Source organism: Nycticebus coucang, chromosome 8 (assembly GCF_027406575.1).
Source record: "Nycticebus coucang isolate mNycCou1 chromosome 8, mNycCou1.pri, whole genome shotgun sequence".
Taxonomy (NCBI): domain Eukaryota; kingdom Metazoa; phylum Chordata; class Mammalia; order Primates; family Lorisidae; genus Nycticebus; species Nycticebus coucang.
The window spans coordinates 5,960,721-5,978,250 of NC_069787.1; the positions used below are offsets into that span (position 1 = coordinate 5,960,721).

At 43.6% G+C, this 17,530-nt stretch overlaps 1 protein-coding gene across 2 annotated transcripts in view; it reads left to right on the top strand.

Moving 5' to 3' along the window:
* The window catches only part of NR2C2 (nuclear receptor subfamily 2 group C member 2), a 118,268-nt gene extending 101,454 nt beyond the window's left edge, over positions 1-16,814 (top strand). For both annotated transcript variants that reach the window (XM_053598602.1, XM_053598603.1), the window contains 5 exons: positions 1,303-1,424; positions 3,307-3,446; positions 5,864-6,001; positions 7,344-7,449; positions 10,556-16,814. In XM_053598602.1, the coding sequence (XP_053454577.1) occupies positions 1,303-1,424; positions 3,307-3,446; positions 5,864-6,001; positions 7,344-7,449; positions 10,556-10,730 (681 nt within the window). In that variant the 3' untranslated portion in view covers positions 10,731-16,814. The remainder of the gene's footprint in view (positions 1-1,302; positions 1,425-3,306; positions 3,447-5,863; positions 6,002-7,343; positions 7,450-10,555) is intronic.
* Positions 16,815-17,530: the final 716 nt, after the last annotated feature.

Sequence of the window (17,530 nt, forward strand, 5' to 3'; positions counted from 1 at the left end):
GAGAGTAAAAACAAGAATATACTTACTGTGTTTTGAATTTCTTTCGAAAATAATTTAATTATGGCAGCGCCCATAGCTCAGTGGTTAGGGTGCTGGCCACATACACCAAGGCTGGCGGGTTTGAACCAGGCCCTGGCCAGCTAAATAACAATGACAACTGCAACAACAACGACAACAAAAATAGCCGGGTGTTGTGGCGGGCGCCTGTAGTCCCAGCTACTTGAGAGGCTGAGGCAAGAGAATCACTTAAGCCCAAGAGTTGGAGGTTGCTGTGAGCTGTGACGCCACAGCACTCTACCCAGGGCGACAGCTTGAGACTATCTAAAAAAATTAATAATAATAATAATTTAATTAATGATCTTTAAAATTTTTTGCAGCACACCTAAGATCTATTCATGGCACAACAGTTGAAAATCACTTCCCCTTAGCCACAGAAAATAGATCTTAGCCATCCTTGGAGAATGCTGTTGGTCCTCATAGGTCTTCCTCATGCTCTCTTTCACTGGCCTTGGTTTTCCCACAGGACATTGCCAGGGCACCTGAATGAAGTCCTTTTGGTCTCCAGACTGAGTCTTCCTGTTCTCCAACCATTCTTTTCTAGAGAGATCTGGCCAGTCCCTACACATAGCTGCTAAAGGGTACCCAGGTCACAGGCCATCACTGGGGTTGCAGCATCAAAGGTATTGGAGCACCTTCTAGGCAATGGGCCCAACATTCTATTGTGTGAGCTTCTGCTTGGCTCTCACTCATCGTTACCTTAAAGCGGCGGTTCTCAACCTGTGCATCGCGACCCCTTTTTAACAATGAAAATACATTGAGGCATTAGGAAGGTTGAGAACCACTGCCTTAAGGCCATCTGCCAAGATGCCTGCTGCCCTATGAAGTGGACTTCTGTTTGCTTGATTCAGTTTAAACTTTAGCCTGTCACTCGAAATGGAATTGCCATAGAACAAATAATAATTTATCTGAGGCGAGAGTTGAAAATTATGAGTTCGGTTTTATTTTTTTCTTTAAGTTAGATATGATCAGAGAGAAGTCTATTCTTCTGGGGTAAGCCAGGAAGGCCCCCTCAGGCTTAATGACCACATTCCAAGGGCTGTTAGGCTCTAGTTCACTGAGCAAAGGAACACGGAGAGTTGGGCAGGCTCCACTGCAGGGGACACACACTCTACTAAAGAGCTTAAAACTCAGAGACAGGGACTCTAGCGGCCACTGCTTTTGAAACATGACAGGGATACACGACAGACAAAGCCATGCCCTGTCCCTGCTTTACCTCTGTGCTGGGTGCCTCCTGTTTTCCAGCTGACGATGCCCAGCCCAATGCCAGAGTACCTCAATGTGCACTACATCTGCGAGTCCGCGTCCCGCCTGCTCTTCCTCTCCATGCACTGGGCCAGGTCAATCCCGGCCTTTCAGGCCCTTGGGTAAGTGGCCTCTTCTCGTCTCTGTTTTTATCCTTGGGCACAGGCTTCCCCTCTCTAGAAATGGCCTGGAAAATCTCTAACGGCCCTTCCAGTTTGATTTTTCCTATGACCTCAGCCTGGGGACCCTGGGTTTCTTATTAAATATAGTTACAGGACTGGTAGTAGGAACCGCGGTCGCCAGTTCTGCAGCGTTCCTCAAACCTTTATGGAGCCTCCTATCTCTGTGCTAAGACTTGATGCTAAGAGCTGGGGATGGAGTGGAGTAGAAGCAAGAGTGGCCCCTGGTCCCGTGCTATGCACAGGGTGATGCACAGGATGAAGCCAAGGCCTTGTCTTGTCCTGGGCCCTGATAAGATGAGCAAAAATCAGCTGTTGCCTCAAATACGGGGCACTGATTGACATCCTGATAGAAGCCCCTTACCTCAGTGCCAACTAGCACACTGAGTGACACTGACCCTGGTGTCATCTCTGCAGGAGTGAACTTTTTGTATCGAACATCACTAGTGTATTCTCCCCTAAATCCCAGCATCAGCTCTACCTTTGTGCCAAGTGCTTTGTGTAGTGCAAACTTCCGTTGTGCCCATCAGTTAGTTCACGGTCTCCTCAAAAGGTGAGTAGCCACATAAACATGGAAATACAAAGAGTTAATGCATGTTACAAAGTAACCATCATAGGAGATATGTGGTGGTAAGCACCAGAGTGGAGGGCTGGGTTGTCCACTCGTTTGTTCCCCTGGCTTTGAGCGGACAGCCTGGGTTGGGGTCATAAGAATAGCTTCAGGCATTTTGTTCATAACATCATGATTATCAGTACTGGTAGGTAGCTAAGATTGTTGAAATGGGGTGAAAAAGTAATCCACTCACTGTCCTGAAGGAACATCATCTAGTTGTAACTGGAAACTTCTTCCTACAGGGTTTCTCAGCCTGGACTAGATAAAACATGCTACCACATTTAAAATTGTCCAGTTATATTTTACACTCTTCCTTGTAAATTAGCGGTCAGGGCAGTGACCATAATGAAATACTAGCTGTGCCTCTGGGTGTACAGGAATGGGGTAGTGCAGTAGCCCTGTTTCACATTGCCTTCTTGTGGCTAGGCCATCCTTAAGACAATTGGAGGAAATAGCCTTATTAAGGCAGTCCAGTTTCTGTGACCTTCCGAAATCTTGACACAAGAGAAGGGATGGTACATTTGGGAGTTTCTGAGAATAAGGACTTATTATTTTGCAAAGTGCCAACTGGGCTGACTAACCTTAGTAGAAATTACCCATGGTAGAGCTGAAAGCAGCCCTAGCTGGACCTGTCCTCCATGCTTCAGTCCCGGCTCCTGCCTTCCCATGTCTGCCCCCACCTGTATTTGTGGGATGTCTTTCTGCCCTCCACAGTCCACACTCAGGTCTTGGTTCTTTCATTTTTGCAGGTTCTCATGACCTTGGCTGTAGGACTTGAGTCACAAATACCTGTCTCCTGGGACAGAGCCAAGCAGGGAGTGCCTAGGGTTTACAAAGCTGTAGGAAATTTAGAGAATGATCCTAGACATAACCAGGGTGTCCAACCTTTTTTTTTTTTTTTTTTTTTTTTGCTGCTATACCTTGAAGGAAGAAGAGTTGTCTTGGGCCACACATTAAATACACAAACACTAACGAAAGCTGATTAGCAAAAAAAAAGGTCTGTGTATACTTTTCATGATATCCAACACCACAAATAAGCAAAAAACGTCCTCACAAAATCAGCATGCAGGTTGGACACCCCTGTACGTAGACCTTCAATAAACGTATGCTAAATCCACTTGTTTGGGGAATGCTGGGGCTGAGTGCTTATGTGCCCCACATCCTTGGAGAAGGTCTAACACACCTCACACTCAGCTTTCTCTCTGTCCCCAGGCAGGACTGCAACACCAGCCTGGTGCGGGCCTGCTGGAACGAGCTCTTCACTCTTGGCCTGGCCCAGTGTGCCCAGGTCATGAGTCTTTCCACCATCCTGGCAGCCATCGTCAACCACTTGCAAAACAGCATCCAGGAAGGTAGGTGCAGGGGACGTGAAGCTGGAGTGTGTCTTGGCCCAGCCCCTGCCTGTGGGACAGAGCCCGCCCTGGTTGCAGGCCCATGTCAAACACACCTTTGCTGAACCAGGTACTATGGCAGACTGGCTAGTCTCAGTATCCACAGCATCCAAAGGCTGAGAGAAATGCAACTGTTAAATTGTGAGACCTTTACCATTCAGAACATTTAAATTTCTACCAGACTTCCCTCTTGTCTTAATATGAAGAAGAAAAAATTTTAAAAGTCAAGTTCTTGATGGGCATTTAGTGATGTTATTTCAGAATAATCACAGCTTCAGCTACACAGTGTAATTTCGTCTACACTGACTGGTTGTTTTTTTTTTTTTTTCTTTTCATGTATAACAACTCACAAATCCTCTCAACCCTATAAAGTGGAGACTGTTGTCTCATTTTTTCAGATGGGGAAACTGAGGCCCAGTAAGGTTCCTGGTTTGTCCCAAATGAAATAGTAGAAAAACTGAGGCACAGCCAAGCCCAGTGGCTCACACCTATAATCCCAGCACTCTGGGAGGCCAGAGCCGGTGAATTGCTTGAGCTCAGGACTTTGAGACCAGCCTAAGCAAGAGCAAGACCCCATCTCTACTAAAAATAGAAAACTAGCCGGGCATTGTGGCGGGAGCCTGTACTCCGTTACTTGGGAGACTGAGACAAGAGAATCACTTAAGCTCAGGAGTTTAAGGTTGCTGTAGCTGTGATACCACGGCACTCTACTAAGGGTGATGGAATGAGACTCTATCTCAAAAAAAAAAAAAATAGAGCACAAACCTGGGTCATGCCAGTGCTGTGGCCCAAGACGCATTTACCTCACTCTAGCTGCTTTTCATGAATGAATGAATGAATGATTCTCTGCTACTAAGATCTGTTGTGACCATCTCCTATCTGGTGGTCAGTATACCAGCCGTGTGAGGAATAGGTTACAGCCAGTGCAGTCTCTGCAGGTGTAGCACGTCTGCAACACACTGGAGAGAGGGCGCAGTGGCTCATGTCTGTAATCCTAGCACTCTGGGAGGTCAAGGCAAGTGGATTGCTTGAGCTCAGGAGTTCAAGACCAGCCTGAGCAAGAGCAAGACCCCCGTCTCTATTAAAAGTAGAAAAATTAGCCAGGCCTTGTGGCTGGTGCTTATAGTCCCTCTACTTGGGAGGCTGAAGCAAGAGGATCGCTTGAGCCCACTAGTTTTAGGTTACTGTCAGCTGTAACACCATGGTACTCCAGTGAGGGTGATGAAATTAAACTCTGTCTCAAAAAAAAAGAAAATATATACTGCTAGTTGAAGTGGAATGAAACTACATATTTAATTGGGCATTCCAGGTGTTGTGAATGTGAGCAGTCTAGTATGCCTTTGTTTTTAGTGATTTCCTTAGAATAGTTATTTATGGGTGAGATTAAAAAATATTCTATAACATTTTATTAAATTTAAGTAATTTTTTTTTACAAATAAACTTTATTGACTTTATTTCTTTTGAGGCAGGGTCTTGCCCTGTCACCCTGGCTGGAGTGCCATGGCATCATTGTGGCTCATTGCAACCTCAAATTCCTGGGCTCAAGTGAGACTTCTGTTTCACCCTCCCAAGTAGCTGGGACTGTAGGCTCCTGCCATCACACTCAGCTAATTTTTTCTATTTTTTTTTTTATACAGAGGGGCTCTTACTCTTGCTCAGGCTAGTCTTGAATTCCTGCACTCAGGCAATCCTCCTATTTCACTCTCCTATAGGCTGGGATTACAGGTGTGAACCACCAAGCCCTGGCCAGCTTTAGTTTATTTTTAACTGAGTATAGTAATCTGATACTACAGTCAAGTATTGTCATGAAGATTAAATGAAAAAATATAAAATTGTTTGACAACGAAAAAATGCCAACATTTAATGTTCAGATCAGCAAACGTTTATTAGGTGTCTGCAAAGACTTAGAAAACCTATCTGTTGGCTCTGTACCTATAGCTCAGTGGCTAGGGCACCAGCCACATACACCAGAGCTGGCAGGTTCAAACCCAACCCGGGCCTGCCAAACAACAATGACAGCTACAACCAAAAAAAAAAAGAAAAGAAAAGAAAACCTACCTATTAACATGAACTGACAGTAGATCTTAAGCACAGATTAAAAGGAAATGCCAATTTGCATCTGCAGGCCCAGGAAGCTGCCTGGGGCAGGGTAGGGGACTCGCTGGTCTTAGGCCTTGCTGTTGAGGCTGAACCATAATGGAACAAAATCTGGGTACCTGTTAATTCACTTTCAGCCAGAAGACAAGGCTTTTGACTATCTTGAGTTACTGATTTTTACATTAAAAGTGAAATACTTCGTTTCAAACTATGGCCTCTCACAGGAGTTGGTTTTATTATTCTTATCAACCTTTCTCAGGATCTGTGATGTTGCTTTCTAGATAAACTTTCTGGTGACCGAATAAAGCAAGTCATGGAGCACATCTGGAAGCTGCAGGAGTTCTGTAACAGCATGGCGAAGCTGGATATAGACGGCTATGAGTATGCATACCTTAAAGCTATAGTTCTCTTTAGCCCCGGTAAGATATGAGGTGGGGACTCGTGACAGTTTGCCACCTGTGTCTACTGATATTTCTAAATGTAAACATATTATGAAGTCATGAGCAGCGTAGAGAAAGCCCTGCCAGACTGTGTGTGACCTCATGATAGTATGCTCATGATAGGTGCTTGTCTAACATACATACATAAATTGTTTTAAAGCCTTGCCTTTACAGCCCCAAAGAAATGTGCTACAGTGCCTGGTGATAGCATGTATTGAATAGATTTAACCTGTATCCTAATTAAACTACTGGCCAATTAAGAGCACAGCATAAAAAACAAAAGCGTAAAACCATCCAATGTCCTTTTTCTTCCCTTTTTGGGGGGAGGGTTGGCTCTTTGCCAATTTCCATGTTCTGTTAGCACACAGAACCCAGTGCAGATCGAACCACCACACATTCACCCCCAGTCTGTGTATAAAGCAGTAGTAGCAACTGCTCCAGGGTCTGTTAAAAGGGATACTCATAGAGATGAAGCAGCAGCAGCAGCGGGAAAGTCAGTAGCAAGATGACTGGGCCGGCCTCACCTGCTCATTCCCCTCACCTGCTCTCTCCAGGCCGCTGGAGTAGTCACTTAGGGTAACTACTGACCTCAACAGCAGGGGTTGGACACAGCTTATCCTGACCCTTCCTCTCCAGCCTTTCACTCTTGAACAACAAAAAACTAATAAAAAATAGGAGGAATTATACAATTAAATATCTAGAAAGTGAATGATAATTTCTAATTTCATGTGATAGTTTTAAAATCTGTGTGTTTTCTAGAGTAGTAGGAAGCCAGGTGTCCAGAAGCAACCCAGGTAGGGCTGTTTAGCCCCGTGTGTCCATTCAGGAACCCCAACACCCTCCTGGAAACCTTTAGGCCTTTAGAAAATGGAGGAAAAGCCAGTGTTCTAATAACTATGGCCAGGCATGGTGGCTCATGTCTGTAATCTTAGCACTCTGGAAGGTCCAGGCAGGTGGATTGCTTGAGCTTAGGAGTTTGAGACCAGCCTGAGCAAGAGTGAGACCTCGTCTCTACTAAAAATAGAAAAACTAGCTGGGCATTGTGGTGAGTGCATAGTCCCAGCTACTTGGGAGGCTGAGGCAAGAGGATTGTTCAAGCCCAGAAGCTTGAGGTTGCTGTGAGCTTTGACACCACGGCACTCTAGGCAGGGTGACAGAATGAGACTCTGTTTAAAAAAATCCATACTAGATCAACTTTCAAGTTCAATCTGTTGTACTTCACAAATTTATCGGAAGTTTGACTAAAAATAAATACTAAGAAGTCTGCAGGTGAAACTTTTCCAGTACAGAGGGGAATTGGGGGGTACTTTTCTGTTTTCAGATCATCCAGGTTTGACCAGCACAAGCCAGATTGAAAAATTCCAAGAAAAGGCACAGATGGAGTTGCAGGACTACGTTCAGAAAACCTACTCAGAAGACACCTACCGGTGAGGCACATAGGCATGCGCTGTCACTGTGAGCAGGAAGGAGAGTGGCTGAATCGGTAGTTTCAAACATAAGTTACGTTACCCTTGGCATTTCTGGCAGCCTGGTAGAGCCTCCACTTGATCACACTTTAATTTAAATTCAGAGATGGTACTAGAGTGTGGAAAGTGCCAGATGGGGCGGTTCGGGCTTCCCGGGCTGCCTAAGCAGTGCTGTGTGACTGAGGGTGAGGCCTCAGATGGCTTCTCTTTATTTGGAAGGATATTAGCTCTTCTGGGGCTAACGTTATGCATGAGGCTTGAGTTCTCATGGACATTCCCCTTGTGCAGAGTAGTTTGGAAGATCTGCCCCTGAGGCAGCGCTAGCATGCGTGACAGAGACGTTTTCATTAATAGAAACCAAATCTGACCCATGTAGGCTAGTGACTATAGCTCAGCACCAAGGGCGCTAGCCACATACACCGGAGCTGGCGGGTTCGAATCCAGCCTGGACCTGCCAAACAACAACGACAACTACAACCAAAAAACAGCCGGGGGTTGTGGCAGGAACCTATAGTCCCAGCTACTTGGGAAGCCTGGGCAAGAGAATTGCTTAGGCCCCAGAGTTGGAGGTTGCTGTGAGCTGTGACGCCACGGTACTCTATCCAGGGTGACAGCTTAAGACTTTGTTATAAATAAATAAATAAAAATTAAAAAAGAAAATCTGACCCCCATAAAGGAGTGGGTGAGTATATAAAATTAATATTTTATCCTGAAAAACTGATGGGCAAACATTCCTTTATTGGGGTGAATTTTAATTTGGTTTTTGGCCGGGGCTAGGTTTGAACCCGCCACCTCCGGCATATGGGACCGGCGCCCTACTCCTTGAGCCACTGGTGCCGCCCGGGATGAATTTTAATTAATAGTGTCATTTACAGCCCAGGAAGACACACAGCTCCACCTTCCCAGACATAGATCCCCTGCTCAGACCTCAGTCTGCAGGTGCCCCATGGAACAGAGACACGCCCAACCCCAGGCAGGGTAACCAGCTCTCCTTAGTCTTCAGCTGTGAAACCAGGACAATCTTCATCCATTTCTATGGTGTTGTTAGGGGTCCTATTGGTCCTACTAGCAGAGAGCCCACCTCTCCTTTTGGGCACACTTCCATGGCCCAGATACAGCTTTTGCAAAAGCAGGATCCATTTTCTACTTAGATCACTGAAGACCTCACCATGAATTTAGAGTAACTTCAGCCTCAGTACTTGCAGATAGTGGCTATCAAGTAATGGCCACACACCCAGAATTCATATATCCAGCCAGGTGTGTAAGCAGGTTGGCCCCTGAAGAGGCCACAGGCCTACTCCCACATAGTTCTCGTGGTCACAAGATGGCTGGACATGGCCATTGAGGGGCTATTGGCAGAGCCATAGCATGCTCTAGATCACCTTAACATCAAAGCTCTGTGGCCTTGGAAAGTAGATACAAGGTTTTGAAAACATCATGAGTCACTCCTGCTCCATTCAGAGGATAGCAGATGATTTTCTGCCAAAAATGAAAAAAAGAGGCTTTCTTACGGGATTCAGAAAACTCACTCCAAGGCAGTTCCCAAAGAGAAGGCCCTGGAGTGTTTACATCCTGTTCACATTTGTGCATTCTGAGTCCCTCCTCTCCTTGTGCCTTTTCTCATATGGATTATTCCCCCGAAATACCCTCCCATGCCTCCATATTCTTTGCTAGTAGAGACTTTAGCCATCCTCCGAGGCCCAGCTGCAGTACCCTGTACTCCAGTCCTCCCTGATGTCCCTTGCTGACTTCCTAAGACCCTTTAGCCTGTTCTGCCTCTCAGGATGCGTGCTGTCCTTTAAACCTTTGTGTACCCTGCAAGATTGCAGTGCAGCCCAGCACCTCACAGTGGCTGGGTGAATAGACGATGGTGCTGGAATGCTGCTTCTAGAATATGAACACATTCTCCCATTTAAAAAATAATATTCACTGCAGAAAAACTGAGAACATTGTAGAAAGCAAAAGGAAAAAAACTTTTTATTCCATAAAAAACTCAGTAGCGACATCCACTATTAACATTTTGTGTATTTACATCTAGAAACTTTTTATGTATTTTGTATAATTGAGAGCTTAAAATATCAAAGGTTTTGTAACCTTTTTTAATTTAAATAGTCACAGACCAATGTGGGGCAGGTCAAAGACATGCAAAAACAAACTGTCCCTGACCAGCGCTCATTGTTATGCGACTGTTATGATATACACTAAGCTCAGGTACTCTTCCTCCTCATTTTCTGTGGCTAACATTTCCCTTCTAATGGAAGGGTTGGTTGTTTTTAGTTTGGGCTGTTACACTTGGCACTGCAGTGGCGTCCTGGCACATCCTGCTGTGTGCATGGCTCTATTCCTCCTCCAGTATCAGTTCTTGGCGGGGGAGTGGCCTAGTCATGTGGGACACCTCGCACAGTGTCCAGTGGCCTTCCAGGGGAAGGTCATGGTGCACTGTTCTACCTAGGTTTTCTTCAGAATGAAAGCTGTTTTACTGCTTTATAGTGCTAAGTGAATACTGGAAATAGGGCAATACAGAAAATAAATTACTTCAAATCCCAATACCCAGAGCCCAATCATTAGTACTGTGCTGAATATTTTTCTAAATATTTTATGTACACATGTGTGACACATAAATATACACAAATAAGGTTGTGCTAGGGTGCTGCTTCACAACTCCTTTTAAATTTTTATTGAGGGATATGTCATGAGTGTCTTTCCTTATCAATAGACTTTTATTATTCCCTCTTTTTAAGTGTGTAGCAGTCCATTATATGTAGATACTATATTTTAACCTGTCCTCTGTTGATGAATTTTCAAGTATTTTATTGGAAGTGGGGAAGAGTTGTTGTAAATGACAATGGATGGAACATACTTATACATATATTTTGCACTTGTTTTTTTTCTTCATGGTAAATTTCTGAAAGAGGAATTATTGAAATCAGAAAAACAAGAAGTGGGTAGATGGTGGATCCATTTGGCTCAATTCTGTCCAATACAGACAGGGCCCCAAGGACCTGACCTGGGCTAAGGCTAAAGGGCAGCAAACAGTGGCCTGTTGTAATCATGTTCCCTCTTACAGATTGGCCCGGATCCTTGTCCGCCTGCCAGCACTCAGGCTGATGAGCTCAAATATAACGGAAGAACTTTTTTTTACTGGTCTCATTGGCAATGTCTCAATAGACAGCATAATCCCCTACATCCTCAAGATGGAGACAGCAGAGTATAATGGCCAGATCACTGGAGCCAGTCTATAGTGCACACCACACAGGCGCCGAGGAGCAAAAGGAGCCCCCCAGACCGTTCAGATGCAAAGAAAATAAAAGTAGTGATATTTTGGTATGTGCAGATATTTCCAATATGTTAGCCATTTCCTACCTGGTTTCTCCTTCACCGTTAATCCCTAGACAATAGCAACTTAAAGACTAGTAGGATCCTTTCCTGCCATAAAAAAAAAATGTTTTAATGCCTTTTGATGAAGCAGCAGATTTTGGAACAATCTTTTAAGTCAATTTGTATTTAGAAATTCTCAAAGGGCAAAAAAAAAATGAAGTTTTATAATATTAGAGATTAGTATTAAAGAAAACTAAAAGAACCTAAGAGAACAGTATGTGTGTATATAATATTAAAAATGTCCTTGGAATTAATAGCTACTAATTACCAGGGTAAGAATATTAGCACTTTCTAAGCACTTCTTATCAATGCGTAATGTTAGTAACATCTTGCCTGTGGGCAGGGCAAATGGAAAATTGTACATGTCTTTTGCCGAAATGCTAATGATTTCTGTGAAAATTCACCTAGGGTACAGGAGACAATCATTTATGTTTAAGAAAAGAAGGCATCATTCCTAACTGTATGCACATATCGTTGGCGTTGAGCTAAATTCCTATGAATGAAATTGTGGCTTATTTGCATCATGCATTAAGTGGGAGTGTGGTGGCACAGTCGGGGGTGACTGAGACCAGACTTCCAACTATAGAGCTGACACTTGTCAGGTTCCCTGACCACTTTGTTCTGGTTTATAATGGGCATCTGCTGTCTCCTCTAGAACCTAGGGTTCTGTTCTGATGATAAGTTTTCAGAATTGGATTGCAACTTGTCAGACTTTAACTGCTAAATGAGACATGAAATTCCTGTAGCAACTGAAAACATCCCCAGATCACCGCCACCACTCATGGCATGTGGAGCCCCACCTCGTGGAAGGGGGGCATTTTGAACTCTTGACGGTACTCCAGTATAGTTGCATGCTGCCCACCTGGAGGAGCGTGGCCTACTTGGAGTATGAGGTCCCTGCCAGAGATTTCATTCCAAATGCCCCCTTGAGATGGGCCTGTGTTTCTGCAGGTCTCTCGGAGCTGCCTGGCCAGGGCCTGGTGAAGCTGAATGGAAACATTCAGGACAGTTTCTTCCTATTGATCTTAAATATCAGGGATTTTCAAAAATTCCCCAGATTCATCATCTGTTAGCAAGTTTTTTAATGTCTCTAGCACCCGTGCACTTTGGTTCTCCAGGTATGAGCCCGCAGACCATCCTGGAGCATTTTCAATGATGTTTGTAGAAGGAGCTCCCTGCTCCTTAAAAAGCATCTCTCCGTTACCGAGGTGATAGTCTTTCTGCCCATAAATTATAGCAACCAGAGTTTACAACAAGAATAGAAATATGTTTGTAAGGAAGTTTTGTCTAACTTAAAGCACCCCTAAATTCTCACACACGTGAATACATAGAAAGCTTTTTGTGCTGGAGGAAAGTAGCACGTGGAAGCCTGGGTCAAGTGCGTTTGTCTTTTTCTTTTGTAGAGCCCAGACTAAGAAAATGCACTCTATAAGGTTAAACGTGTCCATTGATGCTTTAATCAGATAATATTCAAAAATATCCCAGGACACTCCCCTGCCTTGCTCAGGACTGTGGCCCTGTGGTCCCAAGTGGGACAGGCTGAAAGCAGCCACAGGGTCAAAGCAAAATGGGATACTTTGTCCTGAAGTGTTAAGCAGCACCTTACGTAAGTCGTTGTTAGTGGAAATTAAGTTGGATAATATCTCCAACTTCTATAAATTCCTGTTTAGGTTTAATTATATCATTCATATTTATCTTGGCAGCAAATTTTAAAGAGTAGTAAGAGTGGCCATTATAAAATGGTAGGAAGGATTTCATTTTAACAGCTTAAGTAATTTTTAGTTTTCTCATCCTGAAGTGTTTTCAGTTTCAAATTTGAGACCAAAAAACTAGCCAATGTGATGGAGTTAGGGTGGGTCTCTTTCATCTCTGCTTGGGAAGGTGAAGCAGCAGGCGTCCTGCGGCACAGTTACGCCTGTTACAGAGTTCCTACTTCTCTGTCCTTTGGACTCGAGTGTGGGCATGTCGATCATTTAGCAGTCCCCTGGGAATATGTTGTGTCATAGCATTCAGGACCCAGTTCGTAACATTGGCCGTTCCTTCTATTCCTCAGTCATTTGGTGGTAGCCGTTAGGCTGTTTAGACCCAGGTTAGATAAGGATAAGGAATGTGCTGAACTCTGACGAGATCACCTTGGAGAAGAAAGGATTCAACTTAGAGAGTTGCTGATTTTAACACGGCCCTGCACTGTAGGTCCCCTCACTATTGATAACTGATTCCAAGGGGCTGTTTGGGGCTTTGAACACGTCTTCAGTGGTTTCCCAGATCCTTTCGCCATTACTTTGAAGTGGCCTTTTCTTTGAGGATCACGTCCACATAACCTGAATTCTTACGGCCTGAACTCATTTTAAGCCTTGACTGCAAGTCCATTTCATCTCCTCAGATTGGTTAAAGAAAGTGACCCAAAGTTAAGAATTATTTTAAAAGATCCCAACCCCATATCTGAGCGCCAACTTTTGTGTTACAAGGGTCATAACCTTGTTAGTAGTTTGTGAAACTTTGGGTTTTGTGAAATGAGACCAGCCTCTGCCTGCTAAATTCCTGTCCACACTCCTCCCTTGATGAGGACAGGCACACTGGCTCAGGAAGGTGGGACAGACATGTGCTGTCACTTCATGGTTAAGTGGACCCTTTTCCAGAAGTATTTCAGATAATGTAGGTTAAGACATACATGTTGAAATTTGTGGCAGTCATTACATGTAAGCGTAAAACAGGACAGGAAGAGATTCAGAAACACTAAATTACTTAAGGAAGTAATAACTTTCATGTTACTCCTAGAAGGTGTTTTTAAGGTAGTATTGTACCATCCTTCTAATTGGACATTTCTCTTGAGTTTACCTACTAAGGGGCTACATTTGTCTAATCCTTGCCATAGGCTACGATTTGGGTTTCTTTTGTTTGGGGTTTTATACTATGTATTTAATTTCAGGTATAGTCACTTATAAAATGTGTTATGTAATTGCCTCCAAGAGGGATTGTTTTTTTAGCTTGTCAGTGTCAGTATTAAACATGAACTCAGCTCTGAGGCAGTGAGGCCACCAGCCATGGTGATTAACAACACACACCTTGGGCTCCCTAATGCAGCAGCAACACTCTGCAGAGCATGGCTTATATCCACAGGACACACATACTTCACTGTTTTACTTGTTTGGGAGGCCACAGCAGAGAGCCACGAATTATAAGGACTCTGTCCAGTGCTTTTACTCTGGAAAGTACAAGTCTTAATCCTTTGGAAGCATTTCCCGCAGAGCAGTCTCACACAACCCACCCCCTGCGGGACAAGCCATTCCTGGCTGTGGGTCAGTAGTTCATGCCCTGTGTCTCTGGATCCATGTTCTCCAACCTGATCTCCTTGGAGTCCAGAAGCTTGCTGCCCACTGCCATGGGATTGTAGGTGATCTTTCAACTCTTCTCTAAGTCCTGGTCAGGAAATGTGAGAAGTGTTGTCATCTTACCTCCACTCTTTTTCCCAGGAAGGGCAGTGTCCTTTAGATGACAGATGTCTCAGCTGGCAGAGCAGATGCCCACATGCTTCCTTTGTCCAACTCTCATTCTCCTGATGCTTCAGCTCTTTGAAACTGTCTTTGAACTTTCATGGAAATTTTTAAAGGCAACCCTTCATCGGGGCAGGGTTGATTTGGGTCTTCTGTGCATAGGATCTGGACCTCCTTGTGTGCCTCCTGCACCTCACATGTCCATCCCCGGGTCCCTTCTGCGGTACTGTGCGTGTACAGATTTACAGACTGTATGACTGAATGAATGTACATGTGTTTATATCTTCTCTATATGTACAGTGTATATAGCAGATGTGTACATAGATGTATATTATGTATACAGACATGTATCCAAACTCCCCTTATGTTTTAAGAGAGTTTTTGATAGATTTGCTAACATAAACCAATGTGGGTATTCCAAGGCCCCTCGGCGGGGAAAATTTGCTGGTAATTTTTTTAACTGCATTTTCCTTTGGGTGAGCCTGCCTGGGAAGGCGCATGGAGTCAGAATCTCTGTTCTGTACAAGGAAAAATTCCAGACAGAAAAGGTTCTGACAGGATGACATTTCTCTATATTCTCTAGGTTCAGACAAGGGCCAGGAAGCTGGAAGACAGTTTATCCTAATGTCCAAAACTAAAGTGGGAATTTGTAACCTGCTTCTCACACCCATTCACAGCCTAACTGGAAGGAACTTGGTGGTTGGTTAGAGCCATTGGCCATCCCAGATATTCAGAGCTCTGTCCTTGATCCAGAGACAAGGCCTTATGATCAGAGGTTCAGAATGGTCCTCATCAGTGGGGCTTCCCTCCCAGAGTCTCCCGTGCTCACTCTGTGCTCAGTGCTATGATTGAACAAATAGAACTTCCCATCTCTCTATCACCAGTAAACTATAAACAACCTACCAAGTATTCTTTCAAAGTAAGTATGGATGTTGATGGTACCTTTTGTGGTATATAAACTACAAATCTTATTTCTGTAACTGTGAGCATGCGAATGAAATCCAGAATTACTCTTTTCTGCAAATTATGGTTTAAAATTTTCAGATAAAATTTGCGTCATTATATGGATGTGTACCCTTAAAGCTATGGATGCCAATTTTTCCTTGTCCAGATCTATTCTGATGAATTACCCCCACCTCTACCCCCACCCCCTTAATCGGGCTTTAAACTGAGACACAGCCCTCGGGAGGCTGGGCCTGACCTGCAGGGGGAGTGTGGAAAGCTGGCCTGCTGACAGAAATCACTGGATAACTGCAAAAACTCACGTAAACCACAGGTTGCTCTTTTTCTTTTTAAAATAAGCTATCAAAATGTTTAAAAAACACTTTATGAGACCATAGTACTCAGTGCCTTTCGTGAGACCGTAGGTCATTTAGCCTTCAGCTTCCTGTTTTTGATATAAAGAAAGCTTTGCTATTTCACTGGCCTCAGCCAACAGTGACTGTTCAACCTTTCCCTGTCATTGGCTGTCCTGACAATCACACTATTGAAAGTGGCTTTCTCGTTAAAATACAGATGGAAGCTTGAGAGTCTCTAAATGAATTTTTAAAATAAAAAATTTCCTTTGGGTCCATTTATCTTAATAGCAATCTAAAAATAAACTGTGAGCTTAACAAAAAGTATCCTGGTTGGGGGTGGGGGAGACATGTCAGATATTTTTAATGCCCAGCTATAATGTTCAGTTAAGAATTTTGGTATCTAAATATTTATACATACAGCATAGTAAAAGAATGTCCGAGATTTATCAGTTGACTGTGGTAAAGTTTAATGTTTGAATAACTTTTGGAAGTAGTAGACCTTACATTAAACATGGATTTTCTTTAGGAAAGTGTAATCATTTTAACGACCATAACATTCATGGATTCAAATGCTGCTGCCACAACTCAAGTGCTGGAATATTTTTCTATAGTCTCTCCGTTCTACCAATTTTCTTGTAAACCAGTGTTCAACTAGTTTTATAACTGAAAAGCTGCACATTTTTCATAGTACAAACTGTAGTTTTTACCTGTAGTTTGGACCTCCCTGTTATAATGTAGCCCTTTTAAAAGACATCTTATCAAAGGAAAATTTGGGTATTAGATTTTCCTGGGACCGTTTCTGTAACCTCTGCCCTTCACAATATAGAATATATTGTTTTGCTATAACATTTTAATTCCAGGTTTAAAACCTGTTGAAAGCTGTAGCTTTAGACAGCTTTCTCCTCCCTGTGAATCACTTTGTTTATGTGATGGCATTTAAAAAATAGCATGTTCTTTTTAAACTGAATTTTATATCTAATCAATGTCTTCAGTCTTGAAGAAGAATTTGCATTGTTGTGTTTGTATATAGAGTATTGCAGTGCATGAATTAGCTTTATGCATTTTATTAAATGCTGTTTCAATGTGGCATTATTGTTGTGGCTTAATATTACTACCTAAATGAGGTTTATACTATTAAAAGTGAGTTAAAGACTAATATGAATCCTGCTCATCATTTCTCTTTGTAAGAGTATTCTAATAATACCTGGCCCCCAGGCCCCTGGGGCTCTCACACATGAGCCTGCCAGCAGTGGGTAAACCATCCTGACGTCAAGTCTCCACAGCTCCCTGCCTCAGGCCTCAGCCTGGCAGACAAGGATAATTTTGCCTTGTAAATATCTTTAGTGGAAAATCCTGGCAGGACAGTCTACATCCACCAGGCAGGGCAGCTCCTTGGGTGGAGGAAAGGACATCGCACAGATGTTTCTAGAGCAGAGCACAGTTGGACACACAGAATCAGGTCTCAAGTCAGCAAACTCATTCTCCAAGGGTATTTGCTACCAAGGGTAAAAATGTGTTCTTAGTTTCAGAAGTTAGGATGGACATCTGACCACTCATTTTCCAGGTGAAAATTGTGAGGTCCAAAGTCAGGTTCATGACAGAACTTACTGGCAGCCAGATAGCTAGCATGTTTTCTTTTTCCTTCCTTTCCTTTTCTGTCATTTATTTATTTCCCTAATTATCAGAGAAATGCAAATCAAAAGGGCTTTGAGGTACCGCCTAACCCGAGTGAGAATGGCCCTCAGCAACACTTGTTGGCATGGGTGAAGAGAGAGGGGAGACTCATGCATTGCTGGTGAGACTGCACACTAGCACAGCCTCCATGGAAAGAAGTAGGGCGAGTCCTCAAAAGAACTAAAAGTAGACCTGCCA